This window comes from Ostrinia furnacalis, unplaced genomic scaffold, assembly GCF_004193835.3.
Source record: "Ostrinia furnacalis isolate ACB-3 unplaced genomic scaffold, ASM419383v2 OfSCF0694, whole genome shotgun sequence".
Classification (NCBI taxonomy): domain Eukaryota; kingdom Metazoa; phylum Arthropoda; class Insecta; order Lepidoptera; family Crambidae; genus Ostrinia; species Ostrinia furnacalis.
The window spans coordinates 120326-140396 of record NW_021130933.1 but is presented as its reverse complement, the minus strand read 5'-3'; the positions used below and the strand labels follow the sequence as shown (position 1 = coordinate 140396).

The 20071-nt window shown below is 40.3% G+C and overlaps 1 protein-coding gene and 1 long non-coding RNA gene across 2 annotated transcripts in view; one reads left to right on the top strand and one right to left on the bottom strand.

The window, feature by feature from the left end:
• The window catches only part of ATP7 (copper-transporting ATPase 1), an 89622-nt gene that overhangs the window by 65036 nt on the left and 4515 nt on the right, over window positions 1-20071 (top strand). The window contains exons 18-28 of the mRNA XM_028299954.1: window positions 6563-6662; window positions 7304-7360; window positions 10933-11070; window positions 12304-12460; window positions 12928-13087; window positions 13876-14005; window positions 15169-15304; window positions 16069-16211; window positions 16623-16715; window positions 17296-17406; window positions 18023-18172. Of these exons, the coding sequence (XP_028155755.1) occupies window positions 6563-6662; window positions 7304-7360; window positions 10933-11070; window positions 12304-12460; window positions 12928-13087; window positions 13876-14005; window positions 15169-15304; window positions 16069-16211; window positions 16623-16715; window positions 17296-17406; window positions 18023-18172 (1375 nt within the window). The remainder of the gene's footprint in view (window positions 1-6562; window positions 6663-7303; window positions 7361-10932; window positions 11071-12303; window positions 12461-12927; window positions 13088-13875; window positions 14006-15168; window positions 15305-16068; window positions 16212-16622; window positions 16716-17295; window positions 17407-18022; window positions 18173-20071) is intronic.
• On the bottom strand, window positions 67-19867 carry LOC114349547 (uncharacterized). The gene is made up of 3 exons (XR_003655645.1): window positions 19857-19867; window positions 16497-16499; window positions 67-1709 (listed from the first exon to the last, which is right to left on the bottom strand). It is a non-coding gene; the product is annotated as an uncharacterized LOC114349547 (long non-coding RNA).

Sequence of the window (20071 nt, the reverse complement as noted above, 5' to 3'; positions counted from 1 at the left end):
AATTATATAAACAGGAAGTTCGAATACATTATAACTAATAATATTAAAACGGATCCGGAAGTTGGAACTTCTCATTTTACAATATTTATTTTTGATTGAATATTAGCCAGTTGGTTTATTAATTTATTAATTCAATTATATTTAAGAAACATTAATAACCACTATTCAGAAGCCGGAAATCTTACAATAAATTCTTATTTGCAAACGGAAGTCTTAATTTTATCTGGCAGTTAATATGGCGGCTGTTTGATACTTGGTGTGTGTGATGTTATAGAAAGTTAACTTATAGTGTAGTTACTAATATTATTTATAGGTCACATTGAAATATTAATATCAATCAGGTATGTACATAATATAATTAATCTAACACGGCCATACTGACATGTACTTCGCTCTCGAAGTACCTATTTATCAATCAAATTATTTTTCTAATGTTGACATTCACCCATTTAATAGTTAATATTAAATAATTACAGTCTTACATTAAATAATTACAGTCTCAATAAACAGTTCAATTCTTAACTTAATTATTATATTATTTTAAAATCATTACAATTTAACCATCAACAGTATCGGTCCCATCATCAACAACAGTATAATGACCATCATCGGTCTCATCAACAACAGTATAATGACCATCATCGGTCTCATCAACTACAGTAATGACCATCATCGGTCCAATTTCTCACATAATTCCAGCAGCTTGTCGTTTCTGAATTTCAAGATAAACAAGAAATATATTTCATTTGCCAAAATCCTATATAGAAATATAGTGAGTTCCCCTGGCTGCAACCAGTCTTATAACACTTAATTTTATTACAATATAGTCTTAAGTCTGACCTAACATAGTTAGTTTATCCACCGCGTCAACCTCGGCACGCCCCTGCCGCGACGATCTAGCTGACCAGTGACACCAACAAGGATTGATAAAATAACCGTCCAGGGGCAGAAAGTCAGAGCCTGAAGTCCAGTAGGTAGGATCGCTACAAACCTTTGTTCAGGAAAGTCTTAGTCACAGTTCAAATTAAAGTCTTGTATAATTTTAAAGAAACAAAAGAAAAGAAACGACAAACTACTGGATAAACATTTAGGCTTAGGCAAACCAATGCTTAAATTTCTTATAATACATTATTTCAATTTCACATAAATACAAATCATAAAATACCCCATCTTTCGGACATCCATACATCCGTCCTTGAGCCAATAATGCCAATTTTGCCAAACAACTACAATTTCCACTCCTTTCAGAGCAAAAAAATGCCCGGAAGCATGAACAACCCGCAATATTGTTTCCAGAATCAAAACAAATTATGGTCCTCCAATAGTCTTGGGGACACGTAATAATATAAACCATCTACTAATGCAATGTTAGAATATGTCTCGACATGCCATGTAAGGGAACTGAAACTATTTCATACATATACATAATAATATCTTACATACAATAATAATATCTTAAAATTACTATAATCTTACTGAAACTTTTACAGAATTTAGCAATCTGTAAGCAGAGTTATTTAAAAGCTTAGAAAATGCGAGGTTAAGTTATAAACAATTTATAACAAAAAGCCCGATTTTAATTTGAACCAATTTTATTTCCTGTTTTTCATGTTTGTTCATGGGCATTTCCTTAGTAGAATCGAGTTTAAATTTAACAATTTACGAAATTATATTATAATTCTACTTGGTTTTAACTGTTAACACAATTTCTTGTGTAGGTACATAAAAATATCCTTGGACCTTTTCCGTGGACATTTACACCAAGTTTCTAGTCGCAAACTAAGCAACGTTTGTACTATGGATACTAGGATATAAACAAAATATAACGAAAAATAAAAAAAACGGATATAAAAAGGGTCGAACAAAGATAAGGGAAACCAGAGAAGAAAAATTAGAGAGAAGGAAAAAAATAGTTTCCTTGGATACCAAAGATTAATGACCATATAACTTGTCTTTTTTTTGCTTAGTCCAATAGGACACTAAATTATTTAAAAAAAAAAGTATCAATGAAATTAGGCAGAATTGAGAAGTTTTGACGAAATACCTTCATTCCTATTCTAGCTACTTACAAGAAGAAAATAAGAAGATAAAAATAGAAGAAAGAGAAAAAAAACATGGTACAAGAACTTAAATAAATAAACATAATAATACGGAACGCAATAACACCAGCCGTCATTAACAGCGTTAGTGAACAGACAAAATTATATCATTAGTTATTAATCACCATAAAGTTTGGACTGTTTATTACGATTACTTAATTGGGAAAAAAATATATATGTGCAAAACACACACACTATGACACTCCACCATACACTACACACTTGTAATATACCGACCATGCTACAGTGCTTGTTTAATTTAGTTTAATTTATAATATCTCATTTCATATTTATAAACTTTATAGATTTTAATACACAATTATTATTTGATTGGCGACTTGAAATTTAATAACGTATTCACATGTAATTTGCTTACTTAGTTTTTGAATTGTTTTAGTGTTCATTTATCTACCCACTTTAACTTATTTTAAAATGTTTTAGCGGTAGAATGTGTTTCTTTAACTGGCTTATGTTCAAGTTGTATCTTCCTCCACATTTACGTACCATTAAATGCTATTGAAACATTGTTAAACAAAATAAAATATAATAAAATTGCATAAAGCTGAATTCAAGGACTTATTTAATCATGTATTTGAAGAGTTGTTGTTTTTATTTCTCAAAATTTGATTAAAAAATGTATTTTACAAATAGATGTCTAAAGCTGAACTAGAGATTCATTTATAAACAAAGAAAATTGAAATACTTAATATTACCCTAAATGATTTATTTTGCCATATTTTATAAGTATTATATAGAAACAGTATCCGTAATAATATTAATCAACTAAATTTACGAATTATTGTCAATTTCTTAAATTTTAGTACATTTTAGTTGTACAACGACTAGTGCTAAGATAGGTAGGTTGTTTTCAATACAATGTTTCACATTTGTTTTATAGTGGGAATGAACTTGGTTTGAAATAATGTGTAATTTAAGAGAACGTAAGTGATTATAGTGTGATTGTGTGTAAAAGAGATTGTATAAGACGCTATCGGTAGAATCCAAATGATTAGAAATGAATCAAGGTATACAATATTATCAAGGACCTAGGTACCATTAAACAGTGATTAAATACATGGTATATTTGTTTTCACTGCTTTTTAGCACACGAGGCTGTAAAAAGACCCGTAGACTTTGGAATCGTTCGGCCAATCTGACATTTAAATACAAATTATTATGCGTTGAGCATATCAGAGACAGCATAAATTTTACATTCCACTGAATGGATGTACCGGTAGTAATCATGTATCTAATGAAGCAAGTGTTTTTAATAGTGTAAGTATACTAAATTTAGAAAAACCATCAATCAAGATTAGGATATGTACATAGCCTACAGTGGATTACATGAGTCGGAATGGCATGAAGGGGTAAAGCAGCAGACTACAGAAAAATGCCACGAGACTAGAAGAAAGACTTATCGAATATAATACATCCAAAAGAAGGAAATAACTAGACACGGTGTTAAATCATCCGGGCGGTGAGATAAAGAAGAGAAGAAGAGAAAAAAAAAAGACGTAGTGAATATATACGATTTTTTTTAAATTATTTTTGAAATTCATTAATTTTACTCGTCAATTTGACCAGACATATTTTCAAATATAATATTGTAGTTTAAATCTGACAAATTTTAGTTGTATTTGGTATCTAACTATGCGATTTTTTAATATGAAAACTATTTTTTTAATATTTTCCTACACAATGTATTTTGATTTTTGGAATAAATTTCATGCTTTGTTTTATTTTTTTTTTAATCTGACAAAGTCCCCCTATTTTCGACCATAAGTTAAACAACACTGCCATACGAGGACTATTTACTACCAGTACAATTCTGCTCTGAGGGATGTTTCTTAGATTTGATATTATACTAGAGCACAGCATTATCAGTTCAGATGGGTGTTACAATTTCACAACTTAATAAATACTAAAGCAAAGCCCCTAAGGGCCTTACCGGCCTTTGCGACGTCACCAAGCTGCTCCATCCAAACTCTTTCGATCTTTCTTCGAAGTATTTGCACCACCCTTCTGCACCGCTGCCGCCGGCCGCTGGCTCGAAGACTCGCAGCACCACATCTTCATCAGGTCTTCGATTCGAGAAAGCAGCATCCCATACGGTTTTCAGGTCTGAGCCAGAGAACAGGTTCCATTCTGAAACTTAGACAAGGACGTATTAGCAAAAGTGCTCGAATCCCACTTCTGATGTTAGATTTTTGGGCATTAGTCATTTGTAAATTAGGAATGTATTAAAGCAGATTCTTTAATTAATAAAGTTACCACAAAAAGAAGAATAATAGTAAGCAAAATCTAGCATAAATACTTTATGCTATATTCCTATCATAACGTATTATACCATGGAAATACGTAGGACTATAATACTGTAATTTAATAAGTTCCAAATTAAAAATCCAATTTCAAATTCAAATAGTTTATTCAGTATAAATCCCTTTTCCAGGGCATTTATACACGTCCCAAATATAGCTTGCCCTACCACCACTTCGGGACATCATGGGCTGGTGCTGAGAAGAAGTGGCGGAAGAAACTCAGTCACCTTTGTCAGCCTCTTTTCCAACCAGATACAACAATTTATAACTTACATAAAAATGAATAATCTAGCAGTAATTAAGTCTTATTTATTATTAACATTTTGACGGTATTTTGTATAACCAGTATTTATAATCAAACACACAGAACACAAGTTCTAAGTTAGGTTACGTTAAGACTTAGGTTTTGGTTAGGTCAAGAGTTAGATTTAGGTTAGGTTAAGACTTAGGTTTTGTACCATAACATAACCAGCAACTATTAGCATTGTCCTTCTTTATACTGGTCAACAAACTACCGACCCGACCCCGTGGCATGTCACCATCAATTGGCCAGGTGTCAAAATAATAGCCCTGGCGCAGCCACATAGCCAGGTGTTAATACAATATCACATATCACAATAATACAATACAATAACACAACAAGCACAATAATAGTACCAATAAACAGTGTACACTTAACTTTGGTCAGCATCACCTCAAAGATCCATCGAGACTGCCTTTCAACGAGGAATTCCATATATTTATACCCATCTCCTACCTTTCCTCTACTCAACTCTGATTGGTCACTTAAGACGACCAATCAGAAAACAGGAAGTTAGATAAAATATAATTAACATTTAAACGGACCCGGAAGTTGGAATTTCTCATTTTACAATATTTTTTTTGATCAAAGGATAGTAAGGCTTATTAATTATACATTTAATAATATTTAAGAAATATTAATAATTATTATCCAAAAGCTGGAGATCTTACAACAAATTCTATAAACAGGAAGTTCGAATATATTATAACTAATAATATTAAAATGGACCCGGAAGTTGGAACTTCTCATTTTACAATATTTATTTTTTGATTGAATATTAGCCAGTTGGCTTATTAATTTATCAATTAAAATATATTTAAGAAACATTAATAACCACTATTCAGAAGCCGGAAATCTTACAATAAATTCTTATTTGCAAACGGAAGTCCTAATTTTATCTGACAGTTAATATGGCGGCTGTTTGATACTTGGTGTGTGTGATGTTATAGAAAGTTAATTAATAGTGTAGTTACTAATATTAATTATAGGTCACATGAAATATTAATATCAATCAGGTATGTACATAATATAATTAATCTAACACACGCGTATTCTTGTGTATGATGGAAGAAAATAAAGAAAATGGTGTACTAAATACTGTGCAGTATTTAACTGCCTAAATAATAATAAAAACACAGAATGTACTTTTTTAAGTTGACACTGAGAGGTAAATAAGTAGTTAATATTATTCATGATAATTCATGCTAAATCATGTATTTCCTCCGCCATTTTCCGCAGTTTGGCACCTCACGTCACATCATTTTACCGAAGTCAGCCCTATAGCTTCGGCGCAGTGCCGATCACTGACGTTTGTCAACAAAATGGTGCTTGACTCTTGAGACAGGCTAAATTACACCATATTGTTAATGACATTGAGCATGCATTTTTTTAAATACCTTCGCGAAGTAAAACTTCTGTACGTAGTACTTATTATTATTCTGTGGTAATGCGCTATATTTACGTTAAAAAGAAAGGTCTAAAAAAGTTAACAGGGCCATGTTTCACCTGTACCCTGGTACTGGCATTTGTACCCTAGTAAAGAGATCTGGGGTACAATTGCACCCAAAGTTGTGGATGTAAACTAAGAATGTCTTTAATCCAGGAGGAGGAGTGGTCCCTTTTAATCGCCTGTATGTATTACTTGACGCTATTATTGTTGGTATTGCGCATCATTTCCTATATTCTTCTGATTGAATTCTTTGTTGGTAAACCCTTCTGGATAACTCAATCTTCACTAGTTAGATTTCAAAAGCCAAATTGTAGATTTGTCTATACGGGAGATGCATTTGTGGGAAAGAGAGGTGAGATCAGTATTTCTTTCTAACATTGATATTCTTCAACAGCTACTTCGTCCCGCTGGTGATGTTCCTGTCGCTGCTGACGCTCGTCTGCTGGATCATCAGCGGCGCCATCAACATTCAGAACATCAAGAATATCACGCCGGTATGTATTCATTAATTTGTTCGTTCGTTTCAGCCAAATGACGTCCTCTGCTGGACAAAGGCCTGCCACAAGGATTTTCATAACGACCGGTTCTACGCGACAGGCAGGCACCTCCCTCGACTTTCACCAGATCGTCGGTCCACCTAGTGGGAGGCCTCCACACTACGTCTGGTCGCCACTCGAGAACTTTTCTGCCCCAGCAGCTATTAGCTCTACGAGCTATGTGCCACGCCCTCATATTTTAAAGACTGAAAAAGAGGCTGACAATAGTGACTTGAGTTTCTTGCGCTGCTTCTTCTCAGCACTGGCCCATTTATGGTCCCGAAGCAGTGGTAGGGTCCATACTGGGACGTGTAAAAGTACTTTTTAAAAGCCTACTAAAGCCTGGTCCGTGAGCACGTAGAATTTTGTCCAATGACCCCTAGCTACCCATCCTTATCGCTCGCGCGTAATTATTTTGCGACTGTGCGACGGGTGCCCGCAGTGAGTGTGCGAGCGCGACAGCAACATAATTACGCGCGAGCGATAAAGATAGGTAGCTTGGGGTCATTGGACAAAATTCTACGTGCTCACGGACCAGGCTTTAGCATAAATTAATGAGTTTTATAACTTTTTTAGTTTCACACCTTGTTTTTCCCCAGGATATGTACCTAAACAAGTTCACCCGCTGGGAGTTGATTGTCCAAACGGCGTTCCTTGCTTAAATTAATGAGTTGAGGGTTTTCGCGATTGAAAAATTCGCCAGATCGCAATACGTGGACGCGAGGTCCAATGCTGCATGATTGGTTATTTTTGACATGACATTGACAGATTGTTTATTGTTTATTAGACACGCGGGATTATTCGTCAATGTTAGAAAAATCCACTCACCTATGTTCTTATCAATTCTCGGCACCTGATTATGACATTTTTAATTATTTTAACCACAATTTTATAATTTCTACTCAATTTAATCACAATTTTATAAAAGTTAAGTTAATTGTAATTAGTAGGTATGTATTGCTAAAACCGATTGATAATTTTTGTTACGTGGCTGGTGGACGTGGCAAATGTCAAATCAACTTGATGACAAATGATACTTTTTTTTTATGTATTTTTTTTTTCTCTTCTGTCTCTGCCTCGACTTTTATGGTTTTTGTTTTGACATGTCTATGTATGAATTTTATTAATATTGTTATGTTTTTAATTTAATTATAAAAGATAAAAATTTTTTTTTAAATAATATACTTTTTTTTCCACAGATTCCCTAGTAATAGGCGGCAGTATAAACCAGAACGGAGCTTTGTTAATGCGAGCGACTCACACGGGCGAAGCTAGTACCTTAGCACAGATAGTGCGACTGGTAGAAGAAGCGCAGAGCAGTAAGGCCCCCGTGCAGAGGTTGGCCGATAACATTGCTGGGTAAGTTTATCTTTCTCTAGGACTACAAAAAATTAAGTGTTTTACCGTTTCACATTTATTAAGAACATTTTTAATAAACCAGGGTGCATTTGTACCCTGGTAAACAGTAGGGGTACAACTGCACTCAAAAATAATAAACGTCATATAGTTTAGGAATGTCTCATCGCAAACATTCCTTAACTTTTTTTATTTTATTAGCTTGTATTACCAATTGTGTGCCAGTTGTTTTTATCTATCATAGAAGAAAGTTTTTTGTTTTGTTTAATTTATTGTAAGTTGGTACCTGGTAAACCTTTATTTCTAACATCATTTATATTTTGAACACCTGAATTGTTCTGATTAAGTTCGTTACGGGTTCCAAGATATTAAAATCTCCAGTGACTAAAATTATTTAGGGCCGTACAATTTCCCAAAGGGACGGGACCCTCCCCTGCCTAAGTACTAAGTACGCCTCTAGAGCAAATATTCTGGCTATACAGGAGTTCCAGCCGTGGAAAACGGGACTATTCCCACCTGTCGTTCTCACCGCTGCAACTCCTGTGTAGCCAGGATCTGCAGCTTGACCGCCATTACAAACCCAACTAGTGAAAGTCAAGTTTGTCCCGGGGAAAGTCAAACTGTCATTGGACCCGCAACGAAATTAATCAGGAGAACATAGGAGGAGTTCGAAATTAAGGTTCGACTTCCCTCTATTGCAAAGCGGATGACAGATCATTGGTCCAGCGAGGGTAAAGAGAGGTAAGATTAGTATAGTTCCAAAATACTAAACTGTCCTATCCATGACATTGACAGTGGGGCGCCACCGTCTATACCGGATCGCTGGTTCCGATTTTTGCCATGTTGGAAACCATATAGTTGAACGATGGTAGCGCCCCCCTGTCATTGAGTTTGGTGGGACAGTTCAGCGTGGGTCATCTATATTTCTTTCTAACATTGATATTCTTCAACAGCTACTTCGTCCCGCTGGTGATGTTTCTGTCGTTGCTGACGCTCGTCTGCTGGATCATAAGCGGCGCCATCAACATACAGAACATCAAGAATATCACGCCGGTATGTATTCATTAATTTGTTCGTTCGTTTCAGCCAAATGACGTCCTCTGCTGGACAAAGGCGCCAAGGATTTCCATAACGACCGGTCCTGCACGACAGGCAGGCACCTCCCGTGATCTTCACCAGATCGTCGGTCCACCTAGTGGGAGGCCTATCCACACTACGTCTGGTCGCCACTCGAGAACTTTTCTGCCCCAGCAGCTATTAGCTCTACGAGCTATGTGTCACGCCCTCATATTTTAAAGACTAAACCATTGAAAAATAGGCTGACAATAGTGACTGAGTTTCTTGCGCTGCTTGTTTTCAGCACTGGCCCATTTATGGTCCCGAAGCAGTGGTAGGGTTAATATTGGGACGTGTAAAAGTACTTTTTAAAAGCCTACTAAAGCCTGGTCCGTGAGCACGTAGAATTTTGTCCAATGACCCCAAGCTACCCATCCTTATCGCTCGCACACTCATTGCGGGCGCCCGTCGCACAGTCGCGACAGCAATATAATTACGCGCGAGCGATAAGGATGGGTAGCTTGGGGTCATTGGACAAAATTCTACGTGCTCACGGACCAGGCTTTAGCATAAATTAATGAGTTTTTAGTTTCACACCTTGTTTTTTTCCCCCAGGATATGTACCTAAACAAGTTCACCCGCTGGGAGTTAATCATCCAAACGGCGTTCCTTGCTTAAATTAATGAGTTGAGGGTTTTCGCGATTGAAAAATCCGCCAGATGGCAATACGTGGACGCGAGGTCCAAATGCTGCATGATTGGTTATTTTTGACATGACATTGACAGATATGTCGAAATCCACCAATCACACAGCAGTCAGACCCTACATCCACGTCCCGCCATCTGGAGGATTTTTAAATCGCGAAAACTCAAGTTTTTTAATTTGAATTTGAATGTGACATCTTATTTTCAACCGACTTCAAAAAAAAGGAGGAGGTTCTCAATTCGACCCGTATGTTTTTTTTTTCTATGTTTGTTACGCGATAACTCNATGGAGTCACTAAGTCACTGTCGCGTCGCTGCGGAGTCACTGTCGTGTCACTATAGAATCACTGTCGCGTCACTATGGAGTCACTGTCGCGTCGCTGCGGAGTCACTGTCGCGTCGCTATGGAGTCACTGTCGCGTCACTATAGAGTCACTAAGTCACTGTCGCGTCGCTGTGGAGTCACTGTCGCGTCACTAAGTCACTGTCGGCGCTCGCCATCGCGTGTCCGTGCGCGCTGGGGCTGGCCACGCCCAAGGGCGCCAAGCCGCTGGAGAACGCGCACAAGGTGGGGCGTGACGAGCGAGGTGGGTCATGACGCACAACGTGGGTCATGACGCGCGAGGTGGGTCATGACGCACAACGTGGGTCACTATGGAGTCACTGTCGCGTCGCTGTGGAGTAACTAAGTCACTGTCGCATCGCTGTGCAGTCACTGGGTGGTTCATGACGCGCGAGGTAGGTCATGACGCACAAGGTGGGTCACAATGAAGTCACTCAGGGTGCGGCGTGGGTGCCGAGCCGCTGAAGAACGCACACAAGGTGGGTCACGACACTCAATGTACGAGATGGCGAGCCCAGTACGGCTAGCACGAAAAACTTTCGAGTTCGAATCGCCATAAAAAGATTTAGTACGAAAACTACAACAGCGCCCTTGTGAACGTGTCGTAAAGTGAACTTAGTATGAGAAATGCTTGCACGAAACTTATTTTGAGAATGAAAATTGTCACTTTATCGTTTAATTCCGCGCGAGGCGGGTCACTATGGAGTCACTGTCGCGTCGCTGCGGAGTCACTGTCGCGTCACTATGGAGTCACTGTCGCGTCACTAAGTCACTGTCGGCGCTCGCCATCGCGTGTCCCTGCGCGCTGGGGCTGGCCACGCCCACCGCCGTCATGGTGGGCGCCGGCGTGGGCGCCGCCCAGGGGCTGCTGCTCAAGGGCGCCGAGCCGCTGGAGAACGCGCACAAGGTGGGGCGTGACGCGCGAGGCGGGTCACGGTCATGACGCTCGATTCGGGTCACGGTCATGGCGCGCAAGGCGGGTCACGGTCATGACGCTCGAGGCGGGTCACGGTCATGGCGCGCAAGGCGGGTCACGGTCATGACGCGCGAGGCGGGTCACTATAGTGTCACTGTCGCGTCACTAAGTCACTGTCGCGTCACTAAGTCACTGTCGGCGCTCGCCATCGCGTGTCCTTGCGCGCTGGGGCTGGCCACGCCCAAGGGCGCCAAGCCGCTGGAGAACGCGCACAAGGTGGGGCGTGACGAGCGAGGTGGGTCATGACGCACAACGTGGGTCATGACGCGCGAGGTGGGTCATGACGCACAACGTGGGTCACTATGGAGTCACTGTCGCGTCGCTGTGGAGTAACTAAGTCACTGTCGCATCGCTGTGCAGTCACTGGGTGGTTCATGACGCGCGAGGTAGGTCATGACGCACAAGGTGGGTCACAATGAAGTCACTCAGGGTGCGGCGTGGGTGCCGAGCCGCTGAAGAACGCACACAAGGTGGGTCACGACACTCAATGTACGAGATGGCGAGCCCAGTACGGCTAGCACGAAAAACTTTCGAGTTCGAATCGCCATAAAAAGATTTAGTACGAAAACTACAACAGCGCCCTTGTGAACGTGTCGTAAAGTGAACTTAGTATGAGAAATGCTTGCACGAAACTTATTTTGAGAATGAAAATTGTCACTTTATCGTTTAATTCAAAGGATGAGTACTTGAGTATCGAATTTTGTCGAATACGCAAACGATTTGAAGACGAAAGTTGTTCATGCTAGAGGTACAGATCACAAGGTGGAGTCAGAGAGCGTCACGCCGGTGTCACGGAGCGTCACTATGTCACTGTCGCGTCACTGCCACGTCTCGTTCACTGCCACGTCTCTGTCACTGCGATATTACATTTACAGCTGATCATGTGAGATAAGATACAGAAATTGAATCGCAGTGCTGTCGCAGCAAATTTCAAGAGTAATATATTTCTTTTCATGTTTTTTGTGTCTTTACTATACAATTTTAATTGAATGCAACAGCGTTTAAACCTATATTTTTACCTCTTACCCCAAATATCTAAAAGACTGGCTTTAAAATGCTCTGTTTACAGGCATTTATATTCACTCAATAATTCATTGTAATAGTCTGGCTTTTATAATGCCCTTTGTACATACATTTAAATTCACCCATATTTATTAATTTCAGGTGAAAACAGTGATATTCGACAAGACCGGCACTATAACACGCGGCAGTATGGCAGTGGCCCACGTGTCGCTTCTAACCGGATCAGCCAACACATTACCGGACGTGGTCGCTTGTCTACTGGCTGCTGAGACAAACTCTGAGCATCCGGTCGCTGCAGGTAAAAAATATAACATGTAGTTGCCAAAACCGCATCCAAATCGATTCACACGTTTGAGAGCTGACCACAGACAGACATGTAACACCCCTCTTTTTGCGTTGGGAGTTAAATAACAAAAATAACCAAGATATTTGAAACGTTGGATAACTGTTACTTGAAGCATAAAATTATTGTTGGTTGAATAAATAAATTAATAAAAACTACTTTTAGACATAATTCCTACACAGATCTCTCTCTATCTCTATGCCAAATAATACTGAAAATTAAAATAGAAAAGTTAGTTGTGTGTATAGAAAGAATAAAACTTTCTTATACGAAAACACATAATATGTCAAACATGTTATATCACAAGTTTTGCTTAATTTGCGACTAAAGGTAGTGTAAAATATTTTTTTTTTGTAAAACAACTGATGCCTAAACTAAGTCTGACAAGATTAACTTATCAATCAAACATTATTTCCCAACAGCAATAGTGAAATGGTGCACATCAGTACTAGGCGAGAGCACTCCTCTAAAATGCGTGGGGTTCGTCGCAGCACCAGGCTGTGGACTCCGCGCTAGATTGAGGACGAAAAGGGACCAGAGTGTGGATATACCTTCGTTGAAAAACGTGCTGAATCAAGCCAAGTAAGTGTGAAAAAGTTTGAGTGCATTTGTACCCTAGTGAGGTGTGGTGGAGTGCAGTTGTACCCTTCGCAGTGAAGTCGCATAATAGACACAGCTGTTTTAACACGCGTCTAAAGTGCGTGGGTTTCGTCGCAGCACCAGGCTGTAGATTACGCGCTAGATTGAGGACGAAAAGAGACCAGAGTGTGGATGTACCTTCGTTGAAAAACCTTCTCAATCAGGCCAAGTAAGTGAGTGAGGTGTGGTAGGGTGCGATTGTACCCTGGGTGCATTTGTACCCCAGTGAGGTGTAGTTAATCACTAAACAGCAACGCACGACATTTTAACTAGATTACATCATCAATACTAACTTGGGGTACAATATTGTACTCCACTAAAATATTATTTTATTTTTGTAATGGCAAGTCATAGTTATAAAATGGCCAACAAAGTTTTTCAGCCGCATTACTAACCCTCTAGATGTAAAATCTAATCTTATTTTAGTAAAATCATTGTTGCCATCACCATCTGTGTCATGTCATATCTATGTCTGGCGAATAAATGATTTCATTTCATCACTAGCTTTCCTTCCGCGCGTGGAATTTTTTATGTGATAGAAAAATGTTATCGCGCGCGTCCCTGTTTCAAAAACAGGGATAAAAACTATCCTATGTCCTTTCCCGGGACTCAAACTATCTCTATGCCTTTCATCGGTTCAGTGGTTTAGGCGTAAAAGCGACACAGCCAGACAGACAGAGTTACTTTCGTATTGATAATTAGTATAGATGATATATTTTTATCTGCATCAGGGTGGGCAATTCCTTCGAGCTACACGGCGTATGCGTTCAAGTGTTGGCCAGCGACGGCGACGCTGCCTTAAGTTCAGCGCAGGCCGCTGCCAGGCTGCACACGCTGATCAAGACTGACAATGAGGGAGAGGTGAGTCTTTATGCCTATACAGGGTGTTTGGTAAATGGGTATATGAGCCGACACTAGCCCATGTTAACACATGCATATAAATGGTATGGTGAAGTCAGAAAATTGATATCATAATTTTAATTATTTTAATTTTCATACAAATCTGATTTTATAAAATTTATTTTGTATGAAAATTAAAAAATTGAAATGATGATATCAAATTTCTGACTTCACCATACCATTTATATGACCATGTTAACATGGGCTAGTGTCGGCTCATATACCCATTTACCTAACACCCTGTAGAACGTGTGGCTTATGTCTTTTACTTCTAGTACCCTTTGTACTACAAAGTTCGAGACTATATTGATGACAAGGATGCGTGGTCAGTTCAGTCTGCACATATTTGATGTACTTAAATTTGGTTATTCTTACCGTTAGATAACTCCTGGCAATAAGTGGTGACTGAGTTTGTTCCGGCGTTTCTTCTCAGCACTTGCCATATGTTTGTCTCGAAGCGCTGGTAGGGCCCAAAAGATAAGGAGACATGTAAATGTAAAGTGCCCAATAAGGGCTACCTTTTCTTTTTTATTATTTACTATTGACGTTCATAAGTGCCACTTGTGGTCTAAACTGAGTAAATATTTTTGATTTTGATTTTTAGAAAAGAGCTTTATTGATCGGTAAAAATTATTCGTTTCAGCCAAATATTGTCCACTGCTGGACAAAGGCCTTCCCCAAAGACTTCCACAACGATCGTCACCATTCGTCTGTCCACCTAGCGGAAGGCCTGCCCACAATACGTCTTCCGGCTCAAGGTTGCCACTTATGACCTCTACTGCTCTAACGGCCTATGCTGGCCTGATTATTAGTTAAGCTCGTCGAACTAATCAATCAATTCAAATCAAAAATATTTTATTCTTTAACCAATTTTTTTTTGGCACTTATGATGTTGTACAGTGTGATATTATACGAGCTAATTTAATCAGATCGTAACTAAATACTTTTCCAAATGCTCAATTAGTATAAAAAGTTTGTGTAACAACTTTTATTTTTTTCGTAAACAAATCACAAATATCCCTGTTACTCCTCCAATTAAGTAAGCTACATATTCTTGATTCAGGAGCGGGTATACATTGAACTAGTGGTATACAGAATGTAAACGTATATATTTATTCTCACAGGAAGTGGAGCAGGTGGTGTTGATAGGCAACCGGAAGTGGATGAACAGGAACGGGGTTCCCGTTCCGCGATCAGTCCTGGAGGCTCTCTTGAGGGATGAGGAGTTAGGACGGACAGCAGTACTGGCTGCTATTAACGGTGAGACAAACTTATCATCATCATCAGATCATTTAGTCTCCAGGCTAGTTTCCTAAAAAAAATTTTTTAGTCCGTCATGTTTAATATCAAAAAATATTGGACATGTATATTTTTATTTGTCAATCTAACAAATAATTACATAGTTATGGTGCGTTGAAGTTCCGCGCGACGTCACACAGTGCGGCACTTTTAAACACTCATTGACGTCACGGGCCTCTTGTCTTGAACTTTGGCGCGCTTTATCTCTTTAAATTTTCATTAGTTTGAAAAAGTGAAAAATACCTACGTGTAGAGTATTTTTTAATAAGTTAACTAAAGGAATAGTTAAAACTCCTGCTTTTGACCCAGGAAACATCACTCCCCACGATGGCCATTTATCCCTTAATCGCCATTAAACGCTCGCGGTCAAATACCTGCCTTGTCAAGCATAAAAAAAAAACTTATTAATCCCAGTCAATTCTTGTTTCTTCTTATCACCAGCCAGTGCTGCTCATAGCAGCGTCACTCAGATACTTTAGAGAATGACTGGTAGATAATGCCATTTGGCATTAAGTCCGCCACTGTGCATTGTTTTTATGTGCAAAAAGTTTAAATAAATAAACAAAAACAAAGTACTCGTGAAATAAAAGTGTAAAAGTGAATTGAAAGATATCAGAAAGGGACTAAAGTCTGGACTAATAAATGTTTAATAAAAATAATGAACTAAATTTTATATTGTGTCAATGTTTTGCTTACTTATAGCAATAATTTTCTATCCATTTCAGACCAGCTAGTGTGCACAATAGGCATTTCAGACGAGGTGAAGCCCGAAGCCCATTTAGCGGTGTACTGCCTCAAGAAAATGGGCTTGGAAGTGTGTCTGCTTACGGGAGACAATCGCAAGACTGCCGTGGCTATAGCGCGACAAGTAAGTCCTTCACACCCTGTATCACAGTCATATATAGTACTTATTACACCCTGTGTCATGACCCTGTGTAGTACTTAACCCTATATCATGGCCTTGTGTAGTACTTACACCCTATATGTCATAGCCCTGTGTAATACTGCACAGTCCTGTATAAAACGCAGACCTGTATCATAGCCCTGTATAGTACGTAGCTTTTTATCTGTATTTAGTACTGTGCGTAGTCATGTATAGCAGCTTTGTATATCACATAACCCTGTTTTGTATGTAGCCCTGTGTAGAACCTACACCCTGTATCATATTTCCTGATGACCGGAGACATACGAGACTGTAATACTACGCAGCCCTGTATAATACTATGTAGTCTTGTATAATACTATGTAGTCCTGTATAACACTATTTATTTTTTCTCAGGTCGGCATAAACAAGGTATACGCAGAGGTGCTGCCCTCACATAAAGTGGCGAAAATACAGAAACTGCAAGAACAGGGACAAAAAGTTGCTATGGTAAGCTACTTCGTTTAGAAATAGAAATAAAACAAAGCTGAGTTAGTATTACTCTAGAACGGCTGGACACATTTTGATGGTATTTGGTATTGAGGTAGTGGGCAAAAGATGATAACACAGCCTTATTCCAATAAAATTGTAACAAAGACGTGTTGCGAACTTATTGCCTATTTTAGATTTTACAATCTATTTGATGCTGACAAGGCAATGCAAGCTGCGCCCTGGAAAGGACTTATGTATTGAGTAAATTACTTGATTTGATTTGGCTACCTGTATAAAGAAGAGCCTGGATGCGGGCAGCGCAGGACCGTTAATTGTGGAAAACCTTGGGGGAGGCCTTTGTCCAGCAGTGGACGTCATTTGGCTGAAACGAACGAATCTGTATATAGTTCCAAAATACTGAACTGTCCTATCAATGACATTGACAGCGGGGCGCCACCGTCAATACCGGATCGCTGGTTCAGATTTTAGCCATGTTGGAAACCATATAGTTGAACGATGGTAGCGCCCCCCTGTCATTGAGTTTGGTGGGACAGTTCAGCGTGGGTCATCTATACCGCCATGTATTTGTGTTTGACAGGTTGGTGACGGCGTGAACGATTCGCCAGCGCTCGCTCAGGCCGACGTCGGAATTGCCATCGCCAGTGGAACCGACGTCGCCGTAGAGGCCGCTGATCTCGTACTCATGAGGGTAAGTAATTATTATCAAGTCATTCATCTGGAAAATCTCCATTTGCCAGACTGAATTACATTGTGGAATTCAGAGAGATTGAGAAAGTGTAATAATACTTTGTAGAAAATTAATGACATTTAGTAGTATGTTAATGAAATTTTGAGAAAGTGACCATATTTTGACGCATTTGACGTTTGCGTCAAAATTGTGTAATCATCTATAGTCCAACGATTCTGAACCGTCAAGTGACTAAAATTGGAATTAATTGCCCAGTATTGATAGAAGCGCGCTTCTTTAAATGACATAATTAAGTATGTGGGACTCTTCAGGGTTGTCCAACGTGACAAAAATCGGAATTAATTACCCAGTATTTATAGTAGCGCCCCCTGTCAATGTCAAAGCTTGACGGTTCAGTGTTAGACAACTTTAAGGCTGATTGCACCACCTAACTTTGACCGTAACTTCAACGGTGTTTTTTGTATGGAGTTTGACAGATTTTTGACATTATTCAAAGTTAAAGTAAGATGGTGCAACCCAGCTTAAGTATTTATTGTATTGGTCTCAAGTTCAAATATTTGCGATGACGAAAGATAAGCTTGTTTACGTAATTCCTTATTTATTATTATTATTTCAGAACGATTTACTAGACGTAGTGGCGTGTCTCACTCTCTCTCGAGCGACAGTGCGGCGCATCCGACTCAACTTCATCTTCGCCTCAGTGTATAATCTGCTGGGAATCCCGCTGGCAAGCGGCGCCTTCGCTGCCTATGGGCTACAGCTGCAGGTAAGGTTCCAAGATCGATTCCAAAAGGGAGCATGCTTTCCTTGCCTTGGTAGGGCTTGTCCTAAGTCCGCCTGGCTAGCCACCACGATAGATAGATAGCTAGACTGGCATGAGCGTGAGGGGAGGCAATCTAACGGGGAGGAGGGGATATTCTGGCTCTAATAGGGGACAGTGTGACTCAAGGAGGGGACAGTCTGGCTCAAATAGTGGACAGTCTGGCTCAAGAAGGGGACAGACTGGCTCAAGGAAAGTATACTGGCTCAATGAGGGGACAGTTTGGCTCAATGAAGGGACTATTTGGCTCAAAGAAAGGATAGTTTGCCTCAAGGGAGGGGGGGGGGGCGACTTGTCATATAGTATGAATGACCTGCTAGACGTGGTGGCGTGTCTCACTCTCTCCCGAGCGACAGTGAGGCGCATCCGACTCAACTTCATCTTCGCTTCAGTATACAACCTGCTGGGAATTCCGTTGGCCAGCGGCGCCTTCGCTGCCTATGGGCTACAGCTGCAGGTAAGACTGGGAGTAGGGGACAGTCTGGCTCAAGCAGGGGACAGTCTGGCTCAAAGAGGTGACCGTATGGCTCAAAGGAGGGACAGTCTGGCTCAAGTATTGGACAATCAGACTCAACGAGGGGACATTGGCTCATAGGAGGCCAGTCTGACTCAAGGAGAGGACAGTTTGGCTCAGGGAGGAAATGACTGGCTCAATGAAGGGACTGTCTGGCTCAAGGAGGGGATTGACTGGCTTAATCAGGGGACATCTGGATCAAAGGTGGGGGGAGGGCGACTAGTCCTATAGTAAGAATGACCTGCTAGACGTGGTAGCGTCACTCTCTCCCGAGCGACAGTGCGGCGCATCCGGCTCAACTTCATCTTCGCCTCAGTATACAATCTGCTGGGAATCCCGCTGGCTAGTGGCGCCTTCGCTGCCTATGGGCTACAGCTGCAGGTAATACTGGGAGTAGGGGACAGTCTGGCTCAAGCAGGGAACAGTTTGGCTCATGGAGGGGACACTCTGGCTCCAAGGAGGGACAGTCTGGCTCAAGCAGGGGACAGTCTGGCTCAACGAGGGGACATTGGCTCATAGGAGGCCAGTCTGACTCAAGAAGGGGACAGTCTGGCTCAAGAGATGGGCATCCTGGATAAAGGGAGAGGGGGGGGGGCAACTAGTTTTAGTATGGTAGCGTGTCTCACTCTTTCCAAAGCGACAGTGAGGCGCATCCGACTCAACTTCATCTTCGCCTCAGTATACAATCTACTGGGCATCCCGCTGGCTAGTGGCGCCTTCGCTGCCTATGGGCTACAGCTGCAGGTAACTAAAGAAAGAAAGAAGGAAAAACATTTATTTACACTACACACACATTGGAGCTGGATCGGACCTGAGTTAGATTTCCAGAGTGGAGCATTTTATAAGGATTCCGAGCGAAATGCAGTCAGATAGTTTCTGGGTAAGAAGGGGGCAGTCTGATCCAAAGGGTGGACAGTCTGACACAGGGGGGTAATATCAAACAGGGGCCGTCAGACCTGGAGGAGGGTAATCTGACATAGAAGGGGGTACAGTTTGAAACAGAGGAGGGGCACTCTGACATTGAGAGGTAGTCTGACCCAGTGGGTTCAAATAGGGAGACTGTCTGACTTAGGGTGTGGGCTCAATGTGATGTATTCAGGCTATAGCTATACCTACGCATTTATGTTGTATCGAGTGTCGACGCGCTGTGTTTCTTTTCTAAATAAACCAGTCAGTCGCGGACCACCGTGTTGTCAATTTGCTCCCGTAGTTAGTACCTATATCGATATACAGAAACTACAATAAAGAGGGACAGTCTGACCCCAGGGAAGCTTGTAAAAAGAACTACACGGAAAGAATTAACTTTTGCTTGAATGGAATAATACCTTGTT